The 16,665-nt window shown below is 42.9% G+C and overlaps 1 protein-coding gene across 1 annotated transcript in view; it reads right to left on the reverse strand.

The window, feature by feature from the left end:
• Positions 1–16,665, reverse strand: part of LOC140075443 (uncharacterized) — a 163,721-nt gene that overhangs the window by 79,447 nt on the left and 67,609 nt on the right. Inside the window, exon 12 of the mRNA XM_072121366.1 lies at positions 3,524–7,297. Within this exon, the coding sequence (XP_071977467.1) occupies positions 3,524–7,297 (3,774 nt within the window). The remainder of the gene's footprint in view (positions 1–3,523; positions 7,298–16,665) is intronic.

Genomic DNA, 16,665 nt, shown 5'->3' on the forward strand with positions numbered 1-16,665 from the left:
TTATATATCTATCTATTAATTTGAAATCGAACTTTTCTCTAGGATTAAGATCGATTTAAATATTTTCCATAGTATTTAACAAAACAGAGATGAAATTTAGACTGGTCTAATTTTGTCAGTAATACATCCATTTAGCCCTAATATTTACATATTCAAAAATAGATAAAAGGGTAAAATCCATCTTAAAATTTGTTAAATAATTTCTGCCAACTATGGGGACATCCCATATGTGAATGGGGTGCTCAGAAGGGAACAGGGGCTACGCAGCAGCAAGTTGTTTGCTCATTGGCACAGTTTTGTGAGATATAAAATATTTGTTCTTCTATTATTGTCGATATATTTTTTGATGCATTTTTCAGTATTGCGATTTTGTGGTTGCTATGCCTCATTAAAGAAATTTTATTATTTTTTTATTATTGGGCGGAGTAGAAAAAAGATAAATTCTGTAATTGATTTTTGGATATTTTTTTTGAATATTTGAATATTTTTTGAATATTTTTTTCTGTTAACTGTATACATTAAATAACATTTTATATAACGTCATTCTATGAGTCGGTACGATTACAGCGATAACGTTATGCTATATTTTTTATTATTATTTATTTCTTATGTTTTGCTAATAATGTTTATGTTTTGCTCATTTTTGCTAAAAATTAAAAAGACTACAGGAAGAGCACCATTTTGGTGTACATACATTTTTTTGGATCACTTTTTATTGTATTTTATATGGGACACGATAGGTAAACATCATAATTTTTTTACACCATTCATTTTGCTGATTCAATAATGATTTTGCTGGCTTTGTATAGTACTTTTCCTTTTTTCTAAGTTATATGTCAATTTTATTTTATCTTGAACTTAGTATCTGAGAATGTCAGATTGAAGGGATTTCACTTATTGGTTCATACAGTTATATTTAAGAGCTTTTAATGAATAGAAATGCTAAAATGCTAAAGTAATCTCTATTTGCAGGGTCTTCAGATTCTTTGGTAAAGTAGACATCAGGTTGTTGAAATAGATTCAGGCAAATGCAAGGTAAGATTGGAAATAAGATAACTTGGAAACAAATGACTAATGCAAATTGTCAGTGTAAAGAAGGGAGAAAAAGCCGCCAGCTCTAGGTCATACGTGCAATACGTGTTTATTTTTGTCATGGACAAAATATGAGTCAGGTAAGTGACAGAAAATATCTAGCATGTAGACAGAAAAGAGCCATAAACATTTAGAACTGGTTCACAAATGGGTTTTAACCTGCAATAAAAGCTATTTGCTATTGCAGCTTCCTACTCTGTGGCAATAAGAGCTTTCCATTTACAAGATGCGGTTCTGGTTATAGTTTAGTTTTGAGCTGGGTCTGCTAATGGCTCATCTAAAACCAAGCAGAACCAGTCAATCCTACCAAAATTATTTGACGGACATGGACTTTGTAGTACACTCTGGTCCATAGTCAATACACTTCAGTATGTTGTGTCCTATCATATTGTTTTTGCTTAATATGAACCATGCCTCATTTTTTAACTCATGTATTTCTTATGACCACTGTTTGCATCTCTGTTCCCTGTGTAGTGGCCATGAATCTCAGGTCTGTTCTTATCCAAGTTAAGAAGAGGTGAATTGTAGTTCCCTAGAGGAAAAAGTTAAGAAACCCCTTTAAGGTTGACCTGTTTCCTTTAATTACTGATCAATTGGGACAAGTATTAGTGACTAGTATAAGCAGTAGCCTCTGCATATGAACCGTATCTAAAGGACCTAGAGGTAGGTGGGTGGGCCTGTATATTGATTGATCATTCTGTGACTACCTTTACTCATCATTCATTGGGGAGTTGTCAGTGGACTTTAGCCCTTCAATGCATGTACATCATAATACCATTAAGGAATTTTTTTCAGGTTGCCAGTAACCGGCATGGCATATGAAATGCTGTCACTAGGAAGTACAATTTGTTAGCCAGAAAGCAAGCCCTTCTACAGCTCTCATATGGTATGTTTTTTTTTATAGATGGGGAGTGAAAAATAGAAAGTGCAAAAAATTAAAACAGCCTTATTGAGAATGTAACATTTTTTCTGGGGTTTTCGTCATCAAAGGTGCAGTTCAAACCAAAAAATTCCATAGGCGTGTCAGACAGGAAATGTATTGAATTTCACAAAGTTGTGTAACATCTAAAATGTGAACAGTGTCTTTACTCACCCCTCTGTAATCTGCTAAAATAAATTACATACAAGATGACCAATCTTGACAATAAAATAATAGTGCAAAGAAAGAGCCATTTATAAGAGCACAAACATATCTCTGTGTCCCCAAACTGAAAATGCCATCCAGAGATTATTATCTTTTTATGCATATGCAAATCAACCTGCAAGTGCAATGGAGATGGGTCAAAAGTTGAACTGATTTTCCTGCAGACAGCTGTAAATGCTCTAAATCTCTTCTGGAATCATCACCCATTTAAACTTTGGCTACTTGCAGACAAATCACCAAATCATGCCATTGCCCAGCAGGTTGATTTCCATATACTTAAATGTATGATCTGCATTGCTTCAATGGTTTGGGATCATAATGGTATGCTTCAGCTTCTATTAAAGGCCCCTAAACAACGCTATATTTAGCCCTGAAAGACGCCCTTTAAAAGTGTTGGCTGCTGTCACAAAACTTTAGCAGGGTAAGTAGAAGATTCTAATGGGATCACCCATAAAGTACTTACCATGGTAAAGTTTTGTTAAAGCCGACAGAACTAGAGGGTTAATTTATTCATCAGCAGCAGAACTTGGGACCTTCTGTGATGTTGTGTGTCCTGCTGCCTTCAGATGGAAAACGTGGGGTGTAGACATTACTTATGCACTTATGCACACCCCCTCTGTCATAACTACTATCATAGCACCTGTTGGAAAGGTGTGCAGATGTCCATGCCACTGCTATGGGAGTTTTTATAAGACAGAGAATGGTGAGACAGGAAGGCAGCAGAACATGAGCACAGGAAGTCCCTAGTCCTGCTGCAGCTGGGTCACAGGACCCTCCGATCCTGACGGTTTTGCATAAACTTTATCAGGGTAAGTTTAATATGGGTGACCCTATTAGGATTTTGTACTTAACTTTGTAAAGTTTTGTGAAAGTGGCCAACCCCTTTAAAAATAGACACATATATGTAATAGATAAAATGGTATTTAAAGGGCATCTACCACCCGGATTAAGGATTGTAAACCAAGCATACTGACATACTAGTGTGCGCCCCCTCTAGCAGGATCTGGTTTTCATCTAGCTTCTTATGCCCTAGTTTTATTTAAAAAGAGGCTTTTTAAAATTATGCAAATAAGAATGATTTTTTTCTTAAAAACATGGCATAAGAAGGTAAAAGAAGTGCAGATCCTGCTAGAAGGGGGCACACACCATCATGTGAGTGGGCTTGGTTTATAATCCTTTATCCTGGTGGTTGATGTCCTACAATGTTGTTTATTTAACTCTTGAAATGTATGTGCCATTCAATACAGATATCTGTTTATATCATTAGAATGTATAACTTTCACTTACTTTTGAGCTAAGTTCTCCAAGGGCAATGTGGTGTTTTTAAAGTTGAAGTAAACTTGAAGGATATCAGAAGCAAAAGCAAACATTTCATCATACCCAGTGATATTTAGGCTTTTCAGAAAGACCTTAACTCCTTCTATCACATGGATTGAAGTATTTACTGTAGAGCTACTGCTTTCATTTTCTGACGCTTGGGTGATTAAAGTCTGTAAAGAAGTGATCAAATCTTGTAAATGCTGGAATACAATTACATTAGCTTGAAGTTCTTTTCCTATAAAAGTTTCAGTAATTGATACCAAAAGGGTTTCAAAAGTTTCTAGGTTGGGGGAAATCACAAACTTGATAAAAGAAGATAGTATTTTCATTGTTGCATTTGTCTGTGCTCCTAGAGAAGCCATCATACTTTCCATAACATACAATTGTTCTTGCCAGTCTGAAGAGGAGATATTGCTGAATAACATGTTGCATGTCCAGGAACTGATGTTGGAGGAGAACGGTTCACTCAATGATAAGTTCATGTAGGTTTTATAAAAAGTTATAAGGTTTAAAAATGTGTCTTCACACCTATCGATGGATGATGCATTGAGTGATGAGGTTAATTGTTTTATAACATTATATATAAGTGTAGAAAAATTATTTTCAAAAATCTCAGCAATGGAAACATTTGACAAGTTTGTGGTCAGTTGAAGACTTGTAATAGTAAGTTTGGTGACTTTGCTTACAATGGCAGAAAATTCTTTCAGTCCTTCAATTGAGCCAGTAAAGGTTGAGACATTATTTAGGATCTTGCCAATTTCCAATAACGGGATCCATTCACTTGAATTCAGGCTGGTTTCAAAGAGCTGTAACATTGTCTCATTCCAGAGATTAACCAAGGTATTGTTTAAAGTCACGTGATCCTGCATGGCAGCATAAAGCTTCATGATATTAAACATCTCATCCATGTATTTTACATATTGTGAGGGAATCGAGCTAACTGATATCTGGTCAGATAGAAGAAGAACCAGAGATTGCAAAAGGTTTGGCTGGTTTTCCACCAGCTGATAAATAATATTAACCACTTTAGTGTCTACTGTAAGACATGTAATGTTGAGGGTTGAGAATGTTTCAGTAATTTGGAACATAGCACTTTCCATCTCTGGAATCCAGGTCGTATTGAGTCTTAAGTGGTTATCTACTCTAGAAACCAACTGGAGAGTAATGTTCAGCGTTTCTGTAAGGCATGCTAGTTCTTCTGTAATGGCAATTTCTTGGTTGGTCATAGTTCTATTTACTGGTCGTATAAAGTTTAAAACATATCCCAAGATGCTATTCATAGTGACATTCCCCTCTATGATAGAGAAACCTAGGTTATGCTGATTATTGAACTCAAGTAGCATTAGTTGTGTCACATTTATGATGTCAGAAATGGGGCAGTTTTGAGAAGGTGAAGAATCTGACAGACACTGCAAACCCAAATAGAGAAGATCCATCAGCCTTTTCTTCAACATGGGGAACTCATTGACATTGCTTCCACTCCAGCCTTCTAGGAGCATACTGTAGATCTCATAAAAGATATCCATGCTTACATTGCTGTGTTTACCTGCATTATAAAGAATGCTAATGACCCTTTGTGATATGTTATATACAGTTTGCAAATCGCTGACTAGAGATTCCATTGTTCCAAGAACTTTCTCAGTGAACAGTAAAACTGAAGACAGATTGGCCAGTTGTTCACTGTCCAAAGTCTGTAAAAGCTGAACCATAAATGTAATGTCAGTCTTAGTGACATTATTGAGGAGAGTGCTCCAGAGACTGCCATTGAAAAGCTCTTGTTGAATAATGTGATTAATAACTGTCTCGAAACCTTGGCCTCCATTTTGTAGTGTTTCACTTAAGATACTTTGAAGAGTCGGAATCAGTTGAGACTTTTGTAGCCAATTCATGACATTTAATAGTTCATCTGCAATAGGTAGAAGGGTGGGATTGCTCTTCATATTTGATAGAATGTCACTTACAATTACTCCTGCCATTGTAACAAAAACATCAATATTTCCAGTGATCTGAAAAGCATCAGTCCCATTCTTCACGAACACAAGGTATCTCTCTATAGTCTGAAGTTGTGTTTTTATCAGCTCAAGTCCCTGACTAGTTTGCAGTAATACTGATGTAGGAAATACGGAACTAATGTTATCAAGTTTAAGAGTTTCCAGCAGATTTTTAATCAATTTCTCAGTTTCTATGGATGTCAAATTAAAATTTCCACTTAATTCTTCCAACTGTTTCACAATATAGAAGAGATCTGAATGTATCTCCATAAGAGCAGACGGATTATGATAAGCCACGTTTGTAAGATTGTAAACATAAGCCAACTGTTGATAAATATCCATTTTTCCATTAATCGCTCCAACCCAGTTCTTAAAAATGGAAGATGCTACAAGAAGAGGATCATGCACAGGCTGTGGGAATGGAAGTGTCTGGAGGAACTCCACAAGGCTTGAAGTCAGTTCCAGAGTACATTGCATGGGATTTACTGGTGCATTTGTGTAGCATTTAGACAAAGTTGTTATATATTCCAACTGAGAAGTCAAATTTGTAACATCTACAGAACCAAGTACTTGGGTGATATTGATAACATTTTCTTTTATCTGGTCCAGTAAAGCAAGCGTGGAGTCACCTTCCAGAGCCATATTTAAGACTGAATGCACTTGTCCTATTATAATGTTGTAGAAATCTTGTGTAGTATCACATGAGATGTTTCCATGTGCTTGAGAACATGAGATAATCTGGAGCATTTTATTCACAATGGCAATATCAGCATTACTAAGGTTGACAAACGTGAGTGTAATGTTATTAGAAATGGCCTGTATGTTTCCTGGATTCAGGTCATTTATATACTGCATGATATCTGACAGCTGTTGTTGAAACACAGTAATATAGCTGGTACAATTAGAAAATTCTGTCTGACAGGTGTAAACCAAGTCAAGAAGAGTTGTAAAGATGCTCTCTACTTTACGAAAGGTTTCCTTTTCTTGAGTCGGAATGAAGCCAGAAATGAGTTTCAGCAACTCCAAGGAGATATTATTGGGGTTAGAGCTGATCTCCTGTAAACTTGAGGGTGTGAAACAGGACAAAATATTTCCTGCGTGACTTTTGAAAGATTCAGATAATAAAAAATCGATCTGGGAATAGTTGAGGTAGGAATTAAGGAAGGAAAGATTGTTGACCAAGGCAGGATCCGTGTTCAAGAATGTTGAGATTTCCTTTACAATAACATCAACAAGTGCTGAGCTGTTAGGAAAGCTGGTCTTTAACGCAAGCTGGTTAATGATGCCAAAAAGTTGGGACAATGTTGAGCCACTAAGGGAAGAATTTTCTAACTTCAAAGTAGACAGTGAATCCATAATGGTCTGAAAATGCACCAAAGCCTGACTGGACACATTAGATGTTGAAAGTAAACCACTCAGCTTTATCAAGTATTGTAGTTCTTTAACAATACTCTGTGTTATATAAGTCACATCACTTGTGGTATTCAGCGACTGCATGGTCAGGAGCTCTGATCCGATAAGCACATTCATCTGATCCAGTAGAGTCTGTAGAACACTGGTGTATTGGCCTGAGTAGGATTCTGTGATTAGAACATCAGTTGTATTGAAGAGGAGGTGAAGAAGTTGTGTGAGGACCCTTTGTAGCTGGAGATTAGAGGGGTAGATGCTTGCGAAACTGTGTCCTAGCTGCTGAAGAAGCATCTCCTCAACTTTGTTTTGTTTTAAGAGGGTCCATGACCGTTGCACATATCTGTAAAATCAAAAACCATATGAATATACTGTAAAGGCACTGAACAAGTAGTTAATATATTACTGCAAATACTAAATATTCTGTGAGAAGACAATATCTGTTTGGACATTTCTGCCCAACACTCTCGTCAGAGGATCAGAACATTATAGAAATGTTTGGAGGATAAGAGATCTCCATACATATAGGGGCTTATTTATTAAGGGTCCACGGATCGCACTTTCATCAGATTTTCGAAATTTTCGGGATTTGCTCCGCAGTGACAATTAGGCTTTATTTAAACAAACTGGGATGAACTTAAAGGGGTATTCCAGGAATATGAACGTCTGATACAAAAACCCATGATGATGTAAATAAAGGAATACAACAAAACTCAATGTCAAAATGAAGCTTAAATAGTTTGATTTTATGATTTACAAAATTTTATGGCCTCTCTAAACTTTGCAGAGTTATCACCAAGATGGTGCATGTCTATGGGCATTATACTGATATTATAAAAAGCCAATACAATGACAAAGTTCTGAATTAGGTTTTATAACTTCATCCCCAAATCTCGACCTTTACATTGCGGACATCATGTACATTATGAATTAATAGTGTAACATGTTTATTTTTATACTTGGTATAATTTTAGCCCTTTATGTCTAACAAAAGCAAAACTGGAAAAACCTGCCTAACTCCATTCTCCAGGCTCAACTTTAGACTTTTATAGAAAAGTTCAATATCACTCAAGAACATAAAGCTCCTCACAAATCTCATGTTTGAGTCACTCTATGATCTGTAGTTTGCCAATACTAGAAGAATATAATTATAGTATTCATGATTTGTCTTTCCAATAACTGCAATTACCCTAAAGGTATTCCAATGCTCAATAAATTATGAGACTAAAGGTTGGGTATTATGTGCTAATACTGGTATTATGTACACATTCGTTTACATGCTCTGACTTGCCTTTCAAATAAATGGGATTAATCTAGAAATATTATAATTCTTCTTAACAAAGAACAACTGTTATTTCTAGATGGATTCATGCTACTGTCTCTCCAAGATAAATAAGAAACAATTTGAGAAGAGGTCGCTTTAGCATAAGCATAGTAGAAAAAAAATAAAGCTCATATTCCTTTTCGACCTCTTCTGTCTTTATAAATATCCTATCTTTAGGTCATAATTATCGGATCCTTCAACACTAGATTCACCTCATTCAATTTAAAGGACATCTACCATCAGTTCTACTAAGAACTGTGCTCCTCAGGACTTATTTTATTATACCGTATATTCCGGCGTATAAGACGACCTGGTGTATAAGACGACCCCCCTATTTTCCTGTTTAAAATATAGAGTTTAAGATATATTCGCCGTATAAGACTACCCCTTTTCCAACGCATACAAAACACCGGTAAAAATTTTAAAGAAAACAGATTTGAATTTAACATGGTCCTTTTTTTAATTTAAATTCTTATGACATGCAGGTATACAGCAGGAAAACTGTCGCTCATAAACATAAGGCATACAACAACAACATTACCATTACAGCACAGCCCCCAGTAGTATACAGCACTGCCCCCAGTAGTATACAGCACAGCCCCCAGTAGTATACAGCACTGCCCCCAGTAGTATACAGCACAGCCCCCAGTAGTATACAGCACAGCCCCCAGTAGTATACAGCACAGCCCCCAGTAGTATACAGCACTGCCTCCAGTAGTATACAGCACTGCCCCCAGTAGTATACAGCACTGCCCCCAGTAGTATACAGCACAGCCCCCAGTAGTATACAGCACTGCCCCCAGTAGTATACAGCACAGCCCCCAGTAGTATACAGCATTGCCCCCTGTAGTATACAGCACAGCCCCCAGTAGTATACAGCACTGCCCCAGTAGTATACAGCACAGCCCCCAGTAGTATACAGCACAGCCCAGCCCAGCATTAAAAAAAAAAAAAAAAACGTATATACTCACCCTCCGGTGGCCCCGATGTGCTGCGCTGCTCCCCCGATGTCCGCGCCGTCTTCTTTTTCTTCTGCTGGGCGCCGCCATTGACCTTCCCCGGCAGGCGCCTAGTATGACGCGCCGCTGCTGATGTCATACTAGGCGCCGCACCGGGGAAAGACATGGCGGCGCCCAGCAGAAGAAAGAAGACGGCGCGGAAGACTGAAGACGAGCCGCGCAGACATCGGGGCCAGAATCGAGGGTGAGTAGACATCGAGGGTGAGTATGCGCCGCTATCGCTGTGAAAACTCCCGCGATCGGTGCTAGCACTGATCGCGGGTGTTACCGGTAAGCCTTTGCTGCAATATGCAGCAAAGACTTACCGGCTATGGAGAGGGCTCAGCCCGTGAGCCCTCTCCATGCACCGGAACCCGACCGCCGCCGTGAATACACGGCGGGCGGGATTACCGGCGTATAAGACGACCCCAGACTAGACAGAAGATTTTTCTGTCTTCAAAAGTCGTCTTATACGCCGGTATATACGGTACCTCTGTATGCTGTGATTGTGGCAATAGAGAGTTAGAAAAATGATGCTATAATTTATATCAGTTATATCACTGAAACCATTCAGAGCGCCTTGTTATATAATTAATAGAGATGAGCGAACACTAAAATGCTCGGGTACTCGTTATTCGAGACGAACTTTTCCCGATGCTCGAGTGCTCGTCTCGAATAACGAACCCCATTGAAGTCAATGGGAGACTCGAGCATTTTTCAAGGGGACCAAGGCTCTGCACAGGGAAGCTTGGCCAAACACCTGGGAACCTCAGAAAAGGATGGAAACACCACGGAAATGGACAGGAAACAGCAGGGGCAGCATGCATGGATGCCTCTGAGGCTGCTTAAACGCACCATTATGCCAAAATTATGGGCAACAGCATGGCCATGACAGAGTGACAGAATGAAGCTAGATAGCATCTAAAACATGCAATAATTGACCCTGACACTATAGGGGACGGCATGCAGAGGCAGCGGCAGCAGGCTAGAGAGTGTCATGGCGACATACCCTAAATGGACTCAGGCTTCAAACCAATGGGTGGCAGAGAGGAACCAAAGGAGGTGAGCAAGAAGTGCTCAAATAATATCGGTACATGATAAAAGTTTGCCAGTATATTTTGTGGATTACACAGCAGGGTGGCGACAAAGTTAACATGGAAGCCATGAAAACAACCCAAAATTCTGCCTGACACAGCTCGTTTGATAAGGGGACCATGTATGGAGGCAGTGAACTAGTAGTAGATTAAAGGTGCTGCAGTTAAAACTATGTTAGTTGGATCTTGGCATGGAGCTGGCGCTCCGCTGCCAGGCGAGCTTTCGCCAATCCAAGCCCCTGTCTCTAGGCTACTCCCCAAACAGCACTTCTAAGAACCTTTTGTATAAGATCAAGTGTAGTAGCGTTCTTATAAGTTTAGGATATGCCGGGTGAGGGGAATGTAAACAGATGCGCAAGAAGCGCATGATGCGCATGGAGCTGGCGCTCCGCTGCCAGGCGAGCTTTCGCAAATCCAAGCCCCTGTCTCTAGGCTACTCCCCAAACAGCACTTTTGTATAAGATCAAGTGTAGTAGCGTTCTTATAAGTTTAGGATATGGCGGGTGAGGGGAATGTAAACAGATGCGCAAGAAGCGCTGAAATAATATCCCTAAATGGTAAAAGTTTGCAAGTATATTTTGTGGATTACACAGCAGGGTGGCGACAAAGTTAACAACTTTGATGTGGAATCCATGAAAACAACCCAAATTTCTGCCTGACACACCTCGTTTGATAAAGGGACGATGTATGGAGGCAGCTATATGGACGACTTTTGGAGGTAGGAATGGAGACAACGTGTGGAGGCTGCTATGGAGACAATTTAATTTGGATAGTGCCTGTATGTGGCAGTCCCAAACATTTTTCAAACCAGAGGAGCAGGTAGGTGGCCCTCCAGTAAAATGGGATAGATTGAGTGCCTGTATGTGGCAGTCCCAAAAATTGTTCAAACCAGAGGAGCAGGTAGGTGGCCCTCCAGTAAAATGGAATAGATTGAGTGCCTGTATGTGGCAGTCCCAAAAATTGTTCAAACCAGAGGAGCAGGTAGGTGGCCCTGCAGTAAAATGGAATAGATTGAGTGCCTGTATGTGGCAGTCCCAAAAATGTTTCAAACCAGAGGAGCAGGTAGGTGGCCCTCCAGTAAAATGGGATAGATTGAGTGCCTGTATGTGGCAGTCCCAAAAATGTTTCAAACCAGAGGAGCAGGTAGGTGGCCCTCCAGTAAAATGGGATAGATTGAGTGCCTGTATGTGGCAGTCCCAAAAATGTTTCAAACCAGAGGAGCAGGTAGGTGGCCCTCCAGTAAAATGGAATAGATTGAGTGCCTGTATGTGGCAGTCCCAAAAATTGTTCAAACCAGAGGAGCAGGTAGGTGGCCCTCCAGTAAAATGGGATAGATTGAGTGCCTGTATGTGGCAGTCCCAAAAATGTTTCAAACCAGAGGAGCAGGTAGGTGGCCCTCCAGTAAAATGGAATAGATTGAGTGCCTGTATGTGGCAGTCCCAAAAATTCTTCAAACCAGAGGAGCAGGTAGGTGGCCCTCCAGTAAAATGGAATAGATTGAGTGCCTGTATGTGGCAGTCCCAAAAATTGTTCAAACCAGAGGACCGGGTAGGTGGCCCTCCAGAAAAATGGAATAGATTGAGTGCCTGTATGTGGCACTCACAAAAATTGTTTCAAACAGAGGACCGGGTAGGTGGCCCTCCAGAAAAATTAAATGCATGAAGTATAGCAAGAGCCAGTGGGCCCTGTCAAAAAATAGCCATTTTCCTCTGCTTTACTGTACAAAGAGGAGGAGAAGGAGGAAAATGAGGAGGAGGAGGAGGAGTGGATCAATTATTCAGGTTGAGCTTCCTTCACCTGGTGGAGATTGGAAATTCTGAGAAATCCAGCCTTTATTCATTTTAATAAGCGTCAGCCTGTCAGCGCTGTCAGTCGACAGGCGTGTACGCTTATCGGTGATGATGCCACCAGCTGCACTGAAAACCCGCTCGGACAAGACGCTAGCGGCAGGGCAGGCAAGAACCTCCAAGGCGTACAGCGCCAGTTCGTGCCACATGTCCAGCTTTGAAACCCAGTAGTTGTAGGGAGCTGTGTGATCATTTAGGACGATGGTATGGTCAGCTACGTACTCCCTCACCATCTTTCTGTAAAGATCAGCCCTACTCTGCCGAGACTGGGGACAGGTGACAGTGTCTTGCTGGGGTGACATAAAGCTGGCAAAAGCCTTGTAAAGCGTACCCTTGCCAGTGCTGGACAAGCTGCCTGCTCGCCTACTCTCCCTCGCTACTTGTCCCGCAGAACTACGCACTCTGCCGCTAGCGCTGTCAGAAGGGAAATACTGTTTCAGCTTGTGCACCAGGGCCTGCTGGTATTCATGCATTCTCACACTCCTTTCCTCTGCAGGGATGAGAGTGGCAAGATTTTGCTTGTACCGTGGGTCCAGGAGAGTGAACACCCAGTAATCGGTGCTGGAATAAATTCTTTGAACGCGAGGGTCACGGGATAGGCAGCCTAGCATGAAATCTGCCATATGCGCCAGAGTACCAACGCGTAAGAATTCACTCCCCTCACTGGCCTGACTGTCCATTTCCTCCTCCTCCAACTCCTCCAACTCCTCTTCTTCTGCCCATACACGCTGAACAGTGAAGGACTCAACAATGGTCCCCTCTTGTGTCTCGCCAACATTCTCCTCCTCTTCCTCCTCATCCTCCTCCACCTCCACCTCCTCCGATATGCGCTGAGAAACAGACCTCAGGGTGCTTTGGCTATCAACAAGGGAATATTCTTCCCCCGTCTCTTGTGACGAGCGCAAAGCTTCCGACTTCATGCTGACCAGAGAGTTTTTCAACAGGCCAAGCAGCGGGATGGTGAGGCTGATGATGGCGGCATCGCCACTGACCATCTGTGTTGACTCCTCAAAGTTACTCAGCACCTGACAGATATCAGACATCCACGTCCACTCCTCATTGTAGACTTGAGGAAGCTGACTGACCTGACTACCAGTTCTGGTGGAAGTTGACATCTGGCAGTCTACAATCGCTCTGCGCTGCTGGTAAACTCTGGATAACATGGTCAGTGTTGAATTCCACCTCGTGGGCACGTCGCACAACAGTCGGTGAGCGGGCAGTTGGAGGCGGCGCTGCGCTGCCCTGAGAGTGGCAGCATCTGGGCTGGACTTCCTGAAATGCGCACAGATGCGGCGCACCTTCGTGAGCAAATCAGACAGATTGGGGTATGTCTTGAGGAAACGCTGCACTATCAGATTTAACACATGGGCCAGGCATGGCACATGTGTCAGTCTGCCGAGTTGCAGAGCCGCCACCAGGTTACGGCCGTTGTCACACACAACCATTCCCGGCTTGAGGTTCAGCGGTGCCAGCCACAGATCAGTCTGCGCCGTGATGCCCTGTAATAGCTCTTGGGCGGTGTGCCTTTTGTCGCCTAGGCTCAGCAGTTTGAGCACCGCCTGCTGTCGCTTAGCGACGGCACTGCTGCTGTGCCTAGAGCTACCGACTGATGGCGCCGTGCCCACGGATGGTAGTTCGGAGGAGGAGGTGGAGGAGGGGTGGGAGGAGGAGGAGGCATAGTAGGCCTGAAACACCTGGACCGAGGTAGGCCCCGCAATCCTCGGCGTCGGCAGTATATGAGCAGCCCCAGGGTCAGTCTCGGTCCCAGCCTCCACCAAGTTAACCCAATGTGCCGTCAGCGATATATAGTGGCCCTGCCCGGCAGCACTCGTCCACGTGTCCGTGGTCAGGTGGACCTTGTCAGAAACGGCGTTGGTCAGGGCACGGATGATGTTGTCTGACACGTGCTGGTGCAGGGCTGGGACGGCACATCGGGAAAAGTAGTGGCGGCTGGGGACCGAATACCGAGGGGCGGCCGCCGCCATGAGGTTGCGAAAGGCCTCGGTCTCTACTAGCCTATAGGGCAGCATCTCCAGGCTAAGCAATCTGGAGATGTGCACATTAAGGGCTTGGGCGTGCGGGTGGGTTGCACTATATTTGCGTTTCCGCTCCAGCGTCTGGGGTATGGAGAGCTGAACGCTGGTGGATGCTGTGGAGGATCGTGGAGGCGACGATGGGGTTTTTGGGCCAGGGTCCTGGGCAGGGGGCTGACTAGCAGCTGACACAGGGGAAGGAGCAGTGGTGTGCACGGCCGGAGGTGAACGGGCTTGTTGCCACTGAGTGGGGTGCTTAGCATTCATATGCCTGCGCATACTGGTGGTAGTTAAGCTAGTAGTGGTGGAACCCCTGCTGAGCCTGGTTTGGCAAATGTTGCACACCACAGTCCGTCGGTCATCCGGTGTTTCCTTAAAGAACCTCCACACTTCTGAAGATCTAGCCCTCGCCGCAAGAGCCCTCACCACGGGAGCTTCACTAGTTGACAGTGGCGCTGATGCACCAGCTCTGGCCCTGCCTCTCCGTCTGGCCCCACCACTGCCTCTTCCAACCTGTTCAGGTCGAGGACTCTCCTCCGTCTCAGAAGCACTGTGTTCACCCGGCCTCTCAACCCAGCTTGGGTCTGTCACCTCATCATCCTCCGATCCCTCAGTCTGCTCCCCCCTCGGACTTCCTGCCCTGACAACAACTTCCCCACTGTCTGACAACCGTGTCTCCTCATCGTCGGACACCTCTTTACACACTTCCACTACGTCAAGAAGGTCATCATCACCCACAGACTGTGACTGGTGGAAAACCTGGGCATCGGAAAATTGCTCAGCAGCAACCGGACAAGTGGTTTGTGACTGTGGGAAGGGTCCAGAAAACAGTTCCTCAGAGTATGCCGGTTCAAATGGCAAATTTTCCTGGGAGGGGGCAGACTGGGGGGGAGGAGGCTGAGGTGCAGGAGCTGGAGGAGTGGGGATTTCGGTGACATGGGTGGACTGCGTGGAAGACTGACTGGTGGTGGACAAATTGCTCGAAGCATTGTCAGCAATCCACGACATCACCTGTTCGCACTGTTCTGGCCTCAACAGTGCTCTACCACGAGTCCCAGTAACTTCAGACATGAACCTAGGGAGTGTAGCTCTGCGGCGTTCCCCTGCTCCCTCATCAGCAGGTGGTGTCTCACCCCGCCCAGGACCACGGCCTCTGACCCCTGCAGTAGTTGGACGCCCACGTCCCCGCCCTCGTCCTCTACCCCTAGCCCTGGGGTTAAACATTTTTAAAATGAGAGTTATAACTTTTTTTTTTTTTTTACTTTTTTTTTTTTTTTTGTGTGTTTTTTTTGTGTTTTTTGTTTTTTTTTGTGTTTTTTGTTTTTTTTTGAGTTTTTAGAACCAAACAATCCTATCCTATTGCTATGGCTATTTTCTAGCCAAGTATCAAAGGAAGCACACTACTATGCCAGATGAGATGACACTGAGTTATTGCCTAATAGAAATCCAACCCCTACTGAATTTTGCCACTTCAGCCTTTGCTATGGATATGTGCGCCACTAAGCGCAGAACACAGCGGTCGCAAGTCTCACTACAAATTGCTCAGAATTGGCAAGTACATGCACTGCAGAAACTACAGCCACCAGCAGATCAACCAGAAATCAAATATATAGAACGCTACTGTAGGCTTCAAGAAGCTATTTGTATTCTCCTATGGCTATTTTCTAGCCAAGTATCAAAGGAAGCACACTACTATGCCAGATGAGATGACACTGAGTTATTGCCTAATAGAAATCCAACCCCTACTGAATTTTGCCACTTCAGCCTTTGCTATGGATATGTGCGCCACTAAGCGCAGAACACAGCGGTCGCAAGTCTCACTACAAATTGCTCAGAATTGGCAAGTACATGCACTGCAGAAACTACAGCCACCAGCAGATCAACCAGAAATCAAATATATAGAACGCTACTGTAGGCTTCAAGAAGCTATTTGTATTCTCCTATGGCTATTTTCTAGCCAAGTATCAAAGGAAGCACACTACTATGCCAGATGAGATGACACTGAGTTATTGCCTAATAGAAATCCAACCCCTACTGAATTTTCCCACTTCAGCCTTTGCTATGGATATGTGCGCCACTAAGCGCAGAACACAGCGGTCGCAAGTCTCACTACAAATTGCTCAGAATTGGCAAGTACATGCACTGCAGAAACTACAGCCACCAGCAGATCAACCAGAAATCAAATATATAGAATGCTACTGTAGGCTTCAAGAAGCTATTTGTATTCTCCTATGGCTATTTTCTAGCCAAGTATCAAAGGAAGCACACTACTATGCCAGATGAGATGACACTGAGTTATTGCCTAATAGAAATCCAACCCCTACTGAATTTTCCCACTTCGGTCTTTGCTATGGATATGTGTGCCACTAAGAGCTAAACACAACGGTAGCAAGTCCCCCTGCTAATTCCTCACAA

The sequence above is a fragment of the Engystomops pustulosus genome, chromosome 8 (genome assembly GCF_040894005.1).
Source record: "Engystomops pustulosus chromosome 8, aEngPut4.maternal, whole genome shotgun sequence".
NCBI lineage: Eukaryota > Metazoa > Chordata > Amphibia > Anura > Leptodactylidae > Engystomops > Engystomops pustulosus.